This window comes from Lathyrus oleraceus, chromosome 7 (assembly GCF_024323335.1).
Source record: "Lathyrus oleraceus cultivar Zhongwan6 chromosome 7, CAAS_Psat_ZW6_1.0, whole genome shotgun sequence".
NCBI lineage: Eukaryota > Viridiplantae > Streptophyta > Magnoliopsida > Fabales > Fabaceae > Lathyrus > Lathyrus oleraceus.
The window spans coordinates 149,970,507-149,985,708 of NC_066585.1; the positions used below are offsets into that span (position 1 = coordinate 149,970,507).

Here is a 15,202-nt window from a genome sequence, read left to right on the forward strand (position 1 = left end):
TTTATTCCATTCAAAATCGACGTTTTGTAAGCCAAAAGAAAGCAAAATAGGTTATATGTATCACTCTATCACTGCTGTCATATTGTAAGTTGATGTTAAGGAAGATGAGAGAGCATTTAAAAGAAAAAAGAGAGAAAACCAAACTATTTGTGAGGAGGAGTGAGAAATGAGAGTGACCGTTAAAGAGAGGAAAAAGAGAGGAAATTTGTTTATGCGTGCGGGAATGGAAATGTAGAAATGAAAGAATGAGATGTTGATCCTAATCTTAAAATTCAAATCACAATGACCAAAAACACCTTTTAAAATTGGGTGAAACTATCAACTTCTCTATATTTTGTGAACAATGACATTACATGTCAATAATTATGTTCAATTAGCATTAAGTATGTATTTTTAAATTTTTTTTATGTTATAAATAAATAAATAATATTGTACAATTTGAGGTTTTTATTTATAGGATAAGTTTCATTGTGTCAGCAATCCTGTAATGCTTTTATACGTAAGCCAAGAATAATTGAAAATGAAGATTCTTCATTCTCAACACACATTGCTTCCTTCCTAAACTCTCTCTCTCTCTCTCTCTCTCTCTCTCTCTCTCTCTCTCTCTCAGCATGGGCTCTATTAACGACGACGTTCCAGAACTAGAACAGGGCCTTCTGCAGGTTCTCTTCTTCTTCCTAATTCAAACTTTTCTTTTTTCCATAAATAAATTAACGTGTTTAACATATTTGTTTGCTTAGTTTAATTATTTCATCTCTTTCTCAAGCAGTTGCTTTTATTAAATTTACTACTTTATTTTTATTGTATGGTTATGAAAGATTAATCCGTTTCACACTCTGTATTTTGAACTTGTTAATTACCCATGCAAATATCTTTATTTTCTTTTTTTTTATATTTTATTTTTAGCCCAAAACTGTATTTTGAACTTGAGTGTAAATATCACAAGTAGAGGTAAAATCAATTTTAGGAACATTCAAACTTACCAAAATCAATTTTAGGTCTTCAAAATCACTTTTGCCAAGTGATTTGCCAAAAATGCTCTTAATCATTTTTTCAGCAACCTATTTGTCACTAATAGGATGATATCGGCCTTTGGATAAGGACCGGTCGTATTCTAACTCTAAAACCGATTTGATGAAGTTCAAATACGACTCAGCCGATTTTATCCAAAGGCCGGGATATGTTGGCTGTAGCAACTACATGCCAGGGAATCCGAGTCCCCGAAAAGTGGTATTTTGCTTTGAGATATGATTGTTTATTTTGTTTCTTAAGGATGAAAGGAGCGAACAATACACAGGAGATGGTTCCTTTGATTTTAGATGGAAGCCTGCTATTAAGCACAGCACTGGCAATTGGAGAGCTTGTCCATTTATTCTAGGTATCCTTTTTTTACATTGCCCTAAGGTTTAATGCTTTAGATGATTCATTTTCATTACTATCATGTTTATGCATGTAAATGACAGGCAATGAATGTTGCGAACGTTTGGCTTTCTTTGGCATTGCAACAAACCTTGTTACCTATCTTACCACCAAACTACATGAAGGAAACGTCTCTGCTGCGAGAAACGTCGGTGTCTGGCAAGGAACTTGTTATCTTACACCTCTCATTGGAGCTGTTCTGGCAGATGGTTACTGGGGACGATACTGGACAATTGCTGTTTTCTCTATGATTTATTTCGTTGTAATACACTTAGGATACATTTCTTCTCCTAGTCATAATCGTCTCACACCTTTTATTATGTGGTATTACTGATATGGTTGTATCTTGCAGGGGATGTGTATCTTGACTATTTCTGCATCTGTTCCGTCTTTGAAGCCAGCTGAGTGTTTGGGTTCGGTGTGTCCTCCGGCTAGTCCTGTGCAATACTATATGCTCTACTTTGGTCTCTATGTAATTGCACTTGGGACTGGGGGTGTAAAAGCATGTGTGCTATCTTTTGGGGCAGATCAGTTTGATGATACTGATTCCAAGGAAAGGGCCAGGAAGGCTTCCTTTTTCAACTGGTATTACTTTTCGGTCGACCTAGGCGCCGTTGTGTCATGCACCTTCATTGTGTGGGTTCAAGATAATGCGGGATGGGGTCTTGGATTTGGCATTCCTGCTTTATTCATGGGGTTATCCGTTGGGAGTTTCTTTTTAGGTACTTCTCTATACAGATTTCAAAAACCAAGGGGTAGTCCTATTACAAGAATGTGCCAGGTTGTGTTAGCTTCTGTGCGAAAGCAGAATCTGGTTGTGCCGGAGGATATTAGTCTCCTGTATGAGATGCCCGACAAGAAATCAGGTGTTGAAAGAAGTCGCAAACTGATGCATCATGATGATCTGAGGTAAATGAGTATCTTATATATGTTGAATTTCTATATAGTATTCTTGTTGATGTGCATTTTGTCTGATGCTAAATGTGGAATTGGTTGTTGTGTATGAGAAAGTTTGCGATATGAGCCCTGCTCCAATTAAGAGTTGTTTATGTGTTGTTTAGGTTTAATTTGTGCAGCTATGCTGTCTGATCTTGCTTTTGAGCTATTATTCGGATAATTATAAAATAAGACAAACTACTTTATTATTACGCACAGAAAAACACCACATTCATCCCGTTAAGTTAGCTCAATTGATAGCTGTAAAGGACATCCGACTGCAGGGGCGTGGATTCAAACCTGCGTCATCCCACTTATTCATCTTTAAGAGGTGGGATTTCAGTCACTAGGCTACTAGACAACAAAAAAACTCCAGATTCGCATATATTAACCATTAACAAATGTATGCTATCCTATATTTTGTGTCACAACCAGGACACAAATGAGGCCTTGAAAGAGATGGGAGGAGAAACGGTTCGGTATACCACAAACAATTATTCATGATAATTGAACCTAATTTATAGCATGACTCAACTTTGGTAATAATTGATTCCCATTCTGTATTGTTAGAAATGACTGTACAAGATATGTTATATTGCTTCTTGCATATAGCTGCGACTTGTCGTTGTATTTTTTGTATTTAATTGTTTTTTTTTTTCAAAGGATGAAATTTACTAGAGATTTTTCTCAAGGTATAGCCTTCCAGTATGCTAATATCAGATTCGGTGTTTTCTTGTTTCTCCTTTGTCATTTCTGTAGGATACATTGCATGTCAACATTTTTCCTGTAGAAAATCATCATTGCACTTAGAAATTGTATGCTAAAATTTGAAATTTTGACATTTTTTAATTTTATTTTGCTTCCTACTAATAATATTTTTGTTAATAATGACTGAAGGATATACCCTATAAAACTCCTTATTTTGTTTTTACTTGGTGTTTAAATAAAGGTATTTTGATAGAGCAGCAATAGTGGCTGAATCAGAGAACAGAAGTGGTGATTATTCTAATCCATGGAGGCTTTGCACAGTTTCACAGGTGGAAGAATTGAAAATCTTCATTCGCATGCTTCCAATTTGGGCTACTGGCATATTTTTTTCTGCTGTCTATGCCCAGATGTCAACATTGTTTGTGGAGCAAGGAACTATGATGGATACAAATATTAGTTCTTTCAAATTATCTCCAGCTTCCCTCTCAACTTTTGATGTGGCAAGTGTTGTTTTATGGGTCCCTGTCTATGACAGGATACTGGTTCCTATTGCAAGGAAAATTACCGGCAAGAAAAGAGGCCTTTCCGTGTTTCAAAGAATAGGAATTGGCCATTTTATTTCTGGGCTGTGTATGTTAGCAGCTAGTGTTGTGGAAATTAAACGTCTGCAACTTGCAAGAAAGCTTGACCTTATCAATAAACCTGTTGCCGTACCCCTTAGTGTATTATGGCAAATACCTCAATATTTCTTATTAGGTGCATCAGAGGTATTCACATTCATTGGGCAGATTGAGTTCTTCTATGACGAATCACCAGATGCTATGCGGACTTTATGCAGTGCACTGCCACTCCTGAGTTTTTCACTTGGGAATTACTTGAGCTCTTTCATGCTTACTATAGTAACTTACTTCACTACACAAGGTGGAGGGCTTGGATGGATTCCAGATAACTTGAATAATGGACATCTTGATTACTTTTTTCTGCTTTTATCTGGACTTAGCTTATTAAATATGTTGGTATACATAATTGCTGCCAAATTGTACAAGCAGAAGAAGATTTCTTAAGATTTTTCAAGCACTTATTGCTCATACAAGTGGAGGCATGATCTGATATTTCCTTCATTCATCGTGGATATTGTTCTGTATGCTAATTGGGAATGGAGTTTTGGAAAATGGATAGTATGGGTTATTGGAACTTACCATGTTGTACATAACTATAGTTGAAGATCATCCGAACCGCTGGCATTGAAAGGCTCTTTCAAATAAATTTAGCTTATAAGCTCATTCAAAGACACGATGATCAAGCAGACAGGAAGTTATTCAACAACTTATGGTTCAGTTTAGGAGGAAATAAAATAGTGGGGACTCACAACTCAGAAAAAGGAAATACTAATAGTGAATATTCAAATGATTGATAAAATTGTGCATACTCTAGTGAATTTGTCCTAAATAAGTATTCTTACAAATAATTAAAAATATGAAATAAAAAACGTGCGCAAACGATTAGGGTAGTATTGAATATTTGTATTTATTGATTCTAATTTATACAATATTAGCTAGTTGTATATGACTCATTGTTTTTGGTCTTTACTGTATTGTTTTTACCATAGAATATGTATTGTTTATTATGGAGTGTTAGCAACTATTGGACTACACAGTTTATTAAAGCCATATAATGTGAAGTGAAAAGCAATCTCAACTCCTTTTCAAACTAACAAAAAGGGAAACTTCAGAATGGTGGATATCAACTTTTTACCTACCATTCTCTATAAGCATTATGATTATAAAAGAGAATACAGATGAGTGGCTCTCGACACTAGAGAATAAGAATGGAACATTTAGAGGAACCTACCAGATTTCTTCTGGAAGATAGTCTATTGCAGGTTCCTACTTGGCCTATCATCTGCACAAGTAGTAACTAAGATGTAGTATTATCATTTATGCTGTTATTTTTTGCAGTCTGAAGACAGTATTCACACAAGAGATGGGTCAGTAAACATAAAGGGAGAGCTTGCTATCAAGAGGGAGACTGGGACATGGAAATCATGCCCCTTTGTTCTTGGTGATTATCTGTTTTATGTGTTGTTCTCATTAGAAGTAACCAACAGTTCTTTTATTTTTGTTATTTTTCTGTTTGACATGTGACGTATCTATAGTCTAATACAGGTACTTTCTTTTGTGAACGTTTGGCGTATTATGGGATTGCTACAAATCTTGTCACTTATCTCACCACAAAACTACATCAAGGACTCGTTTCTGCTGCAAAAAATGTTACCACTTTAAAGGGAACTTGCTATCTTACACCTCTTGTTGGATCCTTCTTTGCCGATGCCTACTTGGGAAGATACTGGACAATTGCAGTGTTCTATGGAATCTATCTCATTGTAAAATTCAAAATTATGATTTTCTCATATTTTGAAGGTTCCATAGTAGTATTTTTAGGTGATAGTTAATTTTTGCAGGGAATCTGCATATTGATCATTTCAGCAACCATTCCTGCATTGACGCCAATGGAATGTGTGAATTCTGTCTGTCCATCAGCGACTCTAGCTCAAAGTGCTGTATTCTTCTTTGGACTCTTTTTAATTGCACTGGGAACTGGTGGAATAAAGCCATGTATTTGGCCTTTTGGGGCAGATCAGTTTGATGATACGGATCATAGGGAAAGAGCGAGTAAAGGATCATTCTTCAATTGGAATTATTTCACTAGTAACATTGGTGCACTTTTATCAGTCACTATATTGGTATGGACTGAAGAAAATGTTGGGTGGGGACTTGGATATGGAATTTCTGCATTGTTCGTTGGTATTGCGATCGTAATTTTCTTTCTAGGTACACCAATGTATAGATTTCAAAAGCCAGTGGGAAGTCCTCTTACAAGAATTTGCCAGGTGATTTCTGCTGCTTTATTCAAATGGAAATTGGAGGTTCCTCAGGACATTTGTCTCCTCTTTGAAAGAGAAATGAAGAATTCCTCCATTGAAAGAAGTCATAGACTAGAGCATAGTGATGGATTGAGGTTATCTCGTAGCTTCAAACATCTTTTCATATCCAATTATACTGTCATTCCTTGTGTTCTTCTGTTCAAAGCATAGATAATAAAAATTTTGTTCATGGAATATGTGAGTCGATATCCCTATAGTTTCTGAACGTATCAAAATTACAAAAACACAACTAAATGTGCCTTTTGTTAGCCAATTTGGTCTTCCTATGTGTCTTTTATTTGTCAGTTTGGTCTTCGAAACTATAGTGACGCCGCTTCACACAATTATGGACCAAAATGACTTATTACTCTACTTTGTGCAGGTTCCTGGATAGAGCAGCAGTGATATCAGATGCAGAAAAAGAGAGAGCTGAAATGACTAGTCCATGGAGGCTTTGTACAGTTACACAAGTGGAAGAGTTAAAGATTTTGATCCGCATTTTTCCAATATGGGCATCCGGAATAATCTTCTGTGCTGTTTATGCACAAATGTCATCGCTGTTTGTTGAACAAGGGAAAATGATGGACACAACTATTGCTTCATTGAAAATTCCTGCAGCCTCTCTTTCAAGTTTCGACATCATAGCTGTCATCATTTGGGTTCCAATTTATGATAGAGGCATTGTTCCAATAGCAAGGAAATTCACCAACAAGGTAAGAGGCTTCTCAGAATTGCAAAGGATGGGAATTGGTCTTTGTCTCTCCGTTATTTGCATGTCATCTGCTGGATTAGTAGAGAGCAAGAGATTGCAAATTGCGAAAGAATTTGGTTTAGTTGATGAAAATGTCCCTGTACCAATTAGTATCTTATGGCAGATACCTCAATATTTCTTGCTTGGTGCTGCTGAGGTATTCACCTTTGTTGGACAGCATGAGTTTTTCTACGAGCAAGCGCCGGATACAATGCGCAGTTTTTGCAGCGCATTGGCACTTTTAACAAATTCATTAGGGAATTATCTGAGCTCTTTGATTGTCATTATTGTTGATTACATCACAACAGAAGATGGAGATTCTGGATGGATAGCTGATAATTTGAATGAGGGTCATCTTGATTACTTTTTCTGGCTTCTAGCTGGACTTAGTTTCTTGAATATGTTGGTATACATTGTTTATGCTAAACAGTACAAACAAAAGAAAGTTTGTCACATGAGTCTTCCTTAAGAGCGGTGTTTGCTTTTGGAATACTTATTTTTTAAGTCAAATGTTATCACAAGCATGATTGTCCCAACAATTGTACAAAGATAGAGGTGACCACTCTCATGTTTATGGATGACAAATTGGTGCACAAACTAAATCAATACTGCAATTGAAACATATATCAGATAAAAGCAACATCTTGTTAACTTGGATTTGATTTTTTTTTAGGAGAAACAATGAACAAAAACTGCAATATGCCAAATGAATAACAAATGAAGGCTCGATTGTTTAATGTTAAGGATAACAGACAGGAAAGGATAAGCAATCACTTCGATTTTATTTTATTGTTTGGTGGACAAGGATGTACGATTTTACTATGGTTTGCGAGTAGAAGAGTCTTTCTGTTATACAATTGTTCATACTAACCAGTGTTCCAAAGGCATTGCTTAAGAATTTCAACAAAAGAAAATATGTTATATGTTAGGTTATGCTGTTCATTGAATACATATAATATTTTTTGAAAAAAAGTTAATTATTTCTATTTTTTAGTGTTTTGAATATACATATACATAATTTTTTTATTTATACATATTTTAAACAGTAAAAGTGGTTTTTAAGAGAGTAAAGATAGTGCCGAGTTAGTGTAAATTAGTTTTACACTATCATCCGTCATGTCATACCAATATTTTAAAGGTAGTGCACTGTCAATAATTTTGTATCGTCTTAGTACGACGTTGTGTTGGTTGTCGTCGCGGTGTTATTTTATCTTTCCGTCTTGATGCGTTATTTAGTTGGTTGTCATCGCGGTGTTATTTTATCTTTCCGTCTTGATGCGTTATTTATTTAATTCAGATCGATAGATTAGCTTCAGTACATATTCGATCAATGATTTTGACATTTAAATATAATAATTTTATGTATGATTATCAATGCAAAATGTCAATTACGACAGTAATTATGCTTGCTCTAATGATGAAAAACTTAATTAGTAAATAAATAATTTTGCAATTAATAAAAAATTTGAATGCACTTTTTATATGAAAAATTCCTAGACACAATATTTTATGCATTATGCAAGTAATTGATTGAGATGATAATGTCACTTAAATGTCAATTATGCTAGTAATTAATAATAAGTAATTCAATTAATTAATAAATAAACATGAAATAAATAATATGTTATGAACGATAATTTATTATTTGAAAAAAATCTATAAACACAACACTAAAATTGTTATCTAAAAAATAAATTTAAAATGTATAATTATTAAATGTGAAATATATCCCATTTTTTTAATTTTATTTAGCATAGAATAAAATATATTTTGTAATTTAATAAATAAATAAATAAACATGAAATAAATAATATGTTATGAATGATAATTTATTATTTGAAAAAATGTATAAACACAATAGTAAAATTGTTATCTAAAAAAAGTATAATTATTAAAATGGGAAATATATCCCATTTTTAAAATTTTATTAAGCATAGAATAAAATATATCAATAATATTTTTTAATTTAGTTAGTAAGTAAATAAATAAAATTTTAAAGAATAAAGTGGGTTGAAGACATTTTTTATATGACTAAATCTAGGGGTATCCTAAAAAAATAATATAGTTATCAATATGTAAAATATGATAGTTCAAGATAATAATTTCATTTAAATGTCCATTATGATAATAATTAATAATAAGTAATTTAATTAGTAAATAAATGAATTTGCAATGATTAATTGGTATGAAGACAATCAGATAATAATTTCTCTTAAATGACAATCATGGAGTAATATAAATAAATCTATAATATAATACTAAAATTGTTGTCTAAAATATATATATATATATATTAAGTTTTTATATGAAAGATCTTAAATATAAATCCATATTCAATATTAAAGTGAGACGGAAATTTAATCCCATAATTTGATTTTACTTAAATATATTAAAAGAGATCTTAATTCACAACAAATATGAAAAGTAATTATATACAATTAAAGTTGGTGGAGGTAAAGAATCATCCCTACCAAATATAGAAAATGACACGACAAAAATATGGCAAACATATTAAAACTAATTGAAAGATGGAAGGAGACAACTTTGGAGATTAATCTGGGAGTTACTTTCATTTAGAACAAAAAAACTGTGTTGGCAATATACACACAAAAGTTACATCCTTAATTATTTGTTAGTATTAGCGTATTGGTGAACAATTTAGATCAAGTATTTTGAGTTTTGTTAGAGAATAATCCTTATTAATTATAATAAAATATATCTGTGTTTGCAAAAGAATAAAATTCTCAGTTTGAGAAGAATAAAATTCTCAGTTTGAAAGTAGAGAGTTCTTAGGTAGAAATTCTTCTTCTTTTCAATTCAAAAACCCTAATTTTTTTCTTAGGTAGAAATTCTTCTTCTTCTCAATTCAAAAACCCTAATTTTTTTCTTCCCCAATTCAATTTTGTTTCTTTTTAGATTTGGTTCGAAATTTTTCATAGATTTTGGTGAATTCTTGAAGGGAAGTTGATTAATTTTCAACATCTGGTATCTAGAGCACTGACTAAATGATTTAGAATCATGAGAATTGGTTCAAGCAGATAAATGTTATCTTTTGCTATCAAGATCTTTAAGATCTTGTGAATGAGAGAGTGACACCGGTTGCAGCAAATGCGATTAATTAAGAAAATGTACACACAAAATTGAAGAAGAAAGATTATAAGATTATAATCCATCAATGTGTTAATTGTAGAATTTTTCAGAAAAGGTGAAAGAAGTGAGGTCATTTGCTCCAAAATTCGACCACGTGGTAGTAGCCATAGAAGAGTTGAAAGATTTGTCAACATTGACAAAGGAAGAGCTTCAAGGGACGCTTGAATCTCATGAACAAAGACGGAGAGTGATATGGATTTGCAGACACACAAAGAATGATCGAAAGAGTTGTAGGTAGGCATGACAACAGGGCAGGTTGGAGACGGTTTATACCTCCCCATTTATCATATTATTAATTTCTAAAATTAGATTGAAAAGTTGAAAAATCTCTCAAAATTTTGGTCTAAATGTGTTTTTTTTTGCAGTATTGATAACTCAATTTATCATATTATTAATTTCTAAAATTAGATTGAAAAGTTGAAAAATCTCTCAAAATTTTGGGAATTTTTTTTTAAAATATCCAAAAATTTCAAAAAAATTTCAAAAATATACAATTTTTCAAAAAAATTACACAAATGGCCAATTTTGGCCATTTTTTACACTAAGGCGCCACCCTAGTTGGCGCCTACCCTTAATGGGTAGGGCAAGTCGCCACTAGGAGTGGCGCCTATGCCCATTCCTATTTTTTTTTTTTTTTTTTTTTTTTTTTTAAATATTTTTTTTTATTTTTTATTTTTAATTTTTTTTTAATTTATGAATTTATATTTTTTCTTAATTATATTAATTTATGTTAAGACATATATATAAATAAATTTTTTTACAAGATATATATATATATATATATATATATATATATATATATATATATTAATGTATATATATATATATATATATATTAATTTATATATATATATATATATATATATATTAATATAATTTATAAGTAATTAATATTATTTGTAAATTTTTGGAAAAAAAAATAATTTATATAAGTATAAAGATATGATAGACAATATTTTTAAAGATAAAGATAAAGATATAAAGATAATAAACAAAATATTTTTATTTAAATAATAGACAAGACAAATATTACAAAGATATGATTAATCACATATGATGCGGTCCCTGGTACGATCCGCACGGGGGAGGTCTAATTACTCGCCTAGACGGTTCACGTGGTGGTGGTGCTTCCCTATTACCACCCCTTGCCCTAACGCGCCCCCTTGCCGCTTGCCGTTGTGGTTGGGTCGAAGTCCCTTCAGTGCTGTAGGAAAGACGAGTCCCCTCTGCGCCCTCGAAGCTTTGTCTCGGTGGGACAAACTGACTACTGCTGGGTGCGCCATCGAATTGTGGTCTTTGGTAGTTTAGGGTTGAATCGGGTTGGCCAAAGTGCAATGTTTGTTGTGGTGTGTAGTAGTCCTGTTGGTAGTCCTCTTGTATACCCGTGTCGGGGCTAGGTGGAGGACTGGAAGAGCTTGGGAAATTGTCGTGTTGGAAGTGTTGGGATTGGTGGAAGTAGGGGGATTGATATTGTGGTAGGTGTTGGGACTGTTGATGGTGGTGGGAATGTTGAGTTTGTTGTTGGTAGTCTTCATGGTATTGGGATTGAGTTTGTGGTATGTATTGTTGATTTGGTTGGGGGTGGACATGTGTTGTGGTGGTTGTTGTTGGTAATATGGTGGTGGTGGTTGTTGTTGGTAATAAGGTGGTGGTGGTTGTTGTTGGTAAAATGGTTGTGGTGGTTGTTGTTGGTAATAAGGTGGTGGTTGTTGTTGTTGGGAATACTGTGGTGGTTGTTGTTGTTGGGAATACTGTGGTGGTTGTTGTTGTTGGAAATATGGTTGTTGCATCCGGGGATCGTCCAAATAGAACGGGTCAGACACAATCATTTCTGGATTGGTATTTGCTCTATACCAATCCACATATTCCCTTGTCGGCTTCATTTCGTTGGGCGCCACCGGAAATTGTAGAACATAGTGGGCACGGTCTTTCCACATTTTACGAAACTCCTTAGCAAATTCCTTCCAATTTTGGGCATACCACTGGTGGCTGACTTTTTTTAGATGCCAAGGTTCCATAGACATTGGGGGGCCTGGGATTTCTTGATGCATTCCGAATTGAAGCTTGACACGGTCACTCTGGTGCATCTCCACAGTGGTGAACCGCATTATGGCCGTTTTTGCTGTCCAAACAGCTGCATCTTCGGGGTTGGGTTGATGTTCCAATCCCAAATATGGCCTCCAAATAAACTGCAAAGAAAAAAGTAAATATGTTATTTATCGAGAATGCATGATATTAATAAATCAGTTAGAAGCTGAGTGATTTAGTGGTAATACATCCTGTGCTCGGAGACGATCCAACAGTTGACGATAAAATATAATTTTATTTTTGGGGGTAAGACTGTAATCCAGTCCGGTTGTAATGAACCTAAACAAAAAAAGATAAATAATATTAGTTACAAATATTTATAGAATAAATATACAAAATGAAATAAGATCATAAATTTACCTAGTTGCGTAGGGGAAGGAGTAGTCATTAGGATTTTCTGGGGCTAGCCTCGGCAATCTCCACCACCCCCATGTTTGGAGCAAAAAAGCACATCCAGAAAATGTACAGTGCTCATTTTGTGCATTTTTACACAAAGAGCTATATAGGAATGCTAATACTGCAGAACCCCAACTATATGTGCTTATTCTATCAATGTCCCCGAGCAAACTCAAGTACATAAAATTTATGCTATTTCCCGTCCCTTCGGGAAATAGCAAGTTCCCAACAATAGCATAATATAAACCCGGTTTTTATGACTTTTTCTTGTTCGGAGGATTCCTCAGTCAAAGTTATGGAGTCGTGGTACAATTGTAGGCTAGATAATTTAATACCCTGACCCCTTGCTTTGGCAGACCCCTCACCCTCGACCAGATCTACCCCCAACATTTGAACACATATTTGGTTAGGCTGTTGAACATTTCCGGTAACAGGCTTACCATCTATTCTAAGACCTAAAAGCATGTACACGTCCTCTAATGTGACGGTACATTCACCAGTTGGTAGGTGAAAAGTGTGTGTCTCAGGTCTCCAACGTTCACACAGAGCCAAAATGAATTTGGCATCAATGGTGGCATTTACGACATGCATTACATGACCGAAACCCGCACGCTCTATGTAAGGTACGCACCATGGGTCTGGATAAGGCATTGGGTGTGAACGTTGACGAAATTTCTTGGGATCCTTTAAAAACAAACAATATAAACAATCATTATATTGGACTTTTAAAAAACTAATTACAAACATACGAAAGAGGCAATGTTCAAGAAAAACTTACGAATGAGGCAATGTTTGCCCTAGTTCCTCTGTGTTCTTGGCCCATGGTAAGAAGAGACATGACTGCAATGTAGGAAGAAGCTTGGTGGATGAGAAGTTTCGCCTGAGTTCTCTGAATAAAAGTGTTAGTGGTTGATGAAAACTTGCAAGAATGACCCTCTATTTATACTCGTTTTCAAGTAGACTGAATATGCAAAAATGTGACAAGTGTAAGGCATGCGTGGTAGTGTTGGCATGCATTGGTGGAATCTGATGATGCAAAAATGTGACAAGTGTAAGGCATGCGTGGGAATCTTGCAGAATAGGTGCAGACTAGGTGGCAGTGTTTGCATGCATTGGTGCAGACTAGGTGGGAGTTGTCTTGTCTTGGGGAAGACTTGGTGGAATCTGATGATGCAAAAACGTGACAAGTGTAAGGCATGCGTGGGAATCTTGCAGAATAGGTGCAGACTAGGTGGCAGTGTTTGCATGCATAGGTGCAGACTAGGTGGGGGTTGTCTTGTCTTGGGGAAGACTTGGTGGAATCTGATGATGCAAAGGTGTGACACGTGGAAGGCATGCATGGGAATCTTGCAGAATAGGTGCAGACTAGGTGGTAGTGTTGGCATGCATTGGTGCAGACTAGGTGGGAGTTGTCTTGTCTTGGGGAAGACTTGGTGGAATCTGATGATGAAAAAATGTGACACGTGTAAGGCATGCGTGGGAATCTTATTTAAAATAAATAATTAAGCGTAAATAAGATTGAATATTATTTTAAACACATAATCACTATTTTACTTTATTTGTAAGAAACTACTAACACGATTTTAAGAATTTCTTTCCTATAACATGTTTGTTGTCATTTTATGGTGATCTATGTGCTTGCGCTTTTTTTATCACATTTTTTATTATGCCAAAAGGGCATAAGTAAACTCTTAGGGGGGAAATATGGATAGGTGGATAGGTTGGCATGCGTGGGAATCTGCCAGACTTGGTGGTGAAGACTTGATGGGGAACAGGCATGCATGGGAATCTCTGAGACTAAGTTCAGGCTAGGTGGATAGGTTGGCATGCATTAGTACAGACTAGGTGGGAGTGTTGCATTCAAGGGTGTGACACGTGTAAGGCATGCGTGGGAATCTGCCAGACTTGGTGGTGAAGACTTGATGGGGAACAGGCATGCATGGGAATCTCTGAGACTAAGTTCAGGCTAGGTGGATAGGTTGGCATGCATTAGTACAGACTAGGTGGGAGTGTTGCATTCAAGGGTGTGACACGTGTAAGGCATGCGTGGGAATCTGCCAGACTTGGTGGTGAAGACTTGATGGGGAACAGGCATGCATGGGAATCTCTGAGACTAAGTTCAGGCTAGGTGGATAGGTTGGCATGCATTAGTACAGACTAGGTGGGAGTGTTGCATTCAAGGGTGTGACACGTGTAAGGCATGCGTGGGAATCTGCCAGACTTGGTGGTGAAGACTTGATGGATAGGCAGTAAGATTCCTGCAGTATAAATATTCACACACATTTTCGCAAAGGTATTCACAATATCTTCACAGCAATCTTCACAAAACCTTGACAATATCTTCACAAAACCTTCACAAAACCTTCACAAAACCTACAGAAAACCTTCACAAAACCTTCACAATGTCTTCACAAAACATGGCATCTTCATCACAATACAAAGTCAAAGCTCACGTCAATGGTGAGACTTATGAATGTGATATGTCTGGCTTCCTATTTAGAAACACCGAATGCACTCGTTTTTGTCTAAATAGAGGAGCTGACTTCTCTTATCTGAAGAGGAAGATTGAGTCCAAACTAAGACAACCCGTGTCCCAAATTTTTTATCAACAACCTTTTTTTTCAGAAAACAACTCTGTCAAGTTTTTGCAGTCATTGATTCAAAATGACATGGAGACACAATACATGCTTCGTAACCATGAGTACTCTGGTTACGAATACATAGTGTTGTACATTGTGTTGGAACAACCTCAACCAACTCAGAATATTCAATCACAGGTTATTGATCCTGTGATTGATGACGAACAAGATGCTAAGCACCACGTTGAAGAC

The 15,202-nt window shown here is 35.1% G+C and overlaps 2 protein-coding genes across 2 annotated transcripts; both read left to right on the top strand.

The window, feature by feature from the left end:
- Positions 1–472: 472 nt before the first annotated feature.
- LOC127108261 (protein NRT1/ PTR FAMILY 8.3) lies at positions 473–4,629 on the top strand. The gene is made up of 5 exons (XM_051045699.1): positions 473–662; positions 1,273–1,378; positions 1,464–1,681; positions 1,772–2,328; positions 3,305–4,629. The coding sequence occupies exons 1-5, from the start codon at positions 612–614 to the stop codon at positions 4,125–4,127; spliced, it is 1,755 nt and encodes a 584-aa protein (XP_050901656.1). The 5' UTR covers positions 473–611; the 3' UTR covers positions 4,128–4,629.
- A 91-nt stretch (positions 4,630–4,720) lies between these two features.
- LOC127108260 (protein NRT1/ PTR FAMILY 8.3) lies at positions 4,721–7,359 on the top strand. The gene is made up of 5 exons (XM_051045698.1): positions 4,721–4,945; positions 5,022–5,124; positions 5,229–5,446; positions 5,525–6,081; positions 6,369–7,359. The coding sequence occupies exons 1-5, from the start codon at positions 4,892–4,894 to the stop codon at positions 7,204–7,206; spliced, it is 1,770 nt and encodes a 589-aa protein (XP_050901655.1). The 5' UTR covers positions 4,721–4,891; the 3' UTR covers positions 7,207–7,359.
- Positions 7,360–15,202: the final 7,843 nt, after the last annotated feature.

Bases quoted from the DNA above. Each gene is read 5' to 3' on its own strand.
- LOC127108261 (XM_051045699.1), top strand. From the start codon at position 612: ATGGGCTCTATTAACGACGACGTTCCAGAACTAGAACAGGGCCTTCTG. The intron at 663-1,272 runs GTTCTCTTCTTC...TTGTTTCTTAAG, and splicing joins TAGAACAGGGCCTTCTGCAG to GATGAAAGGAGCGAACAATA. The intron at 1,379-1,463 runs GTATCCTTTTTT...TGTAAATGACAG, and splicing joins AGCTTGTCCATTTATTCTAG to GCAATGAATGTTGCGAACGT.
- LOC127108260 (XM_051045698.1), top strand. From the start codon at position 4,892: ATGGAACATTTAGAGGAACCTACCAGATTTCTTCTGGAAGATAGTCTA. The intron at 4,946-5,021 runs GTTCCTACTTGG...TATTTTTTGCAG, and splicing joins TGGAAGATAGTCTATTGCAG to TCTGAAGACAGTATTCACAC. The intron at 5,447-5,524 runs GTAAAATTCAAA...TAATTTTTGCAG, and splicing joins TCTATGGAATCTATCTCATT to GGAATCTGCATATTGATCAT.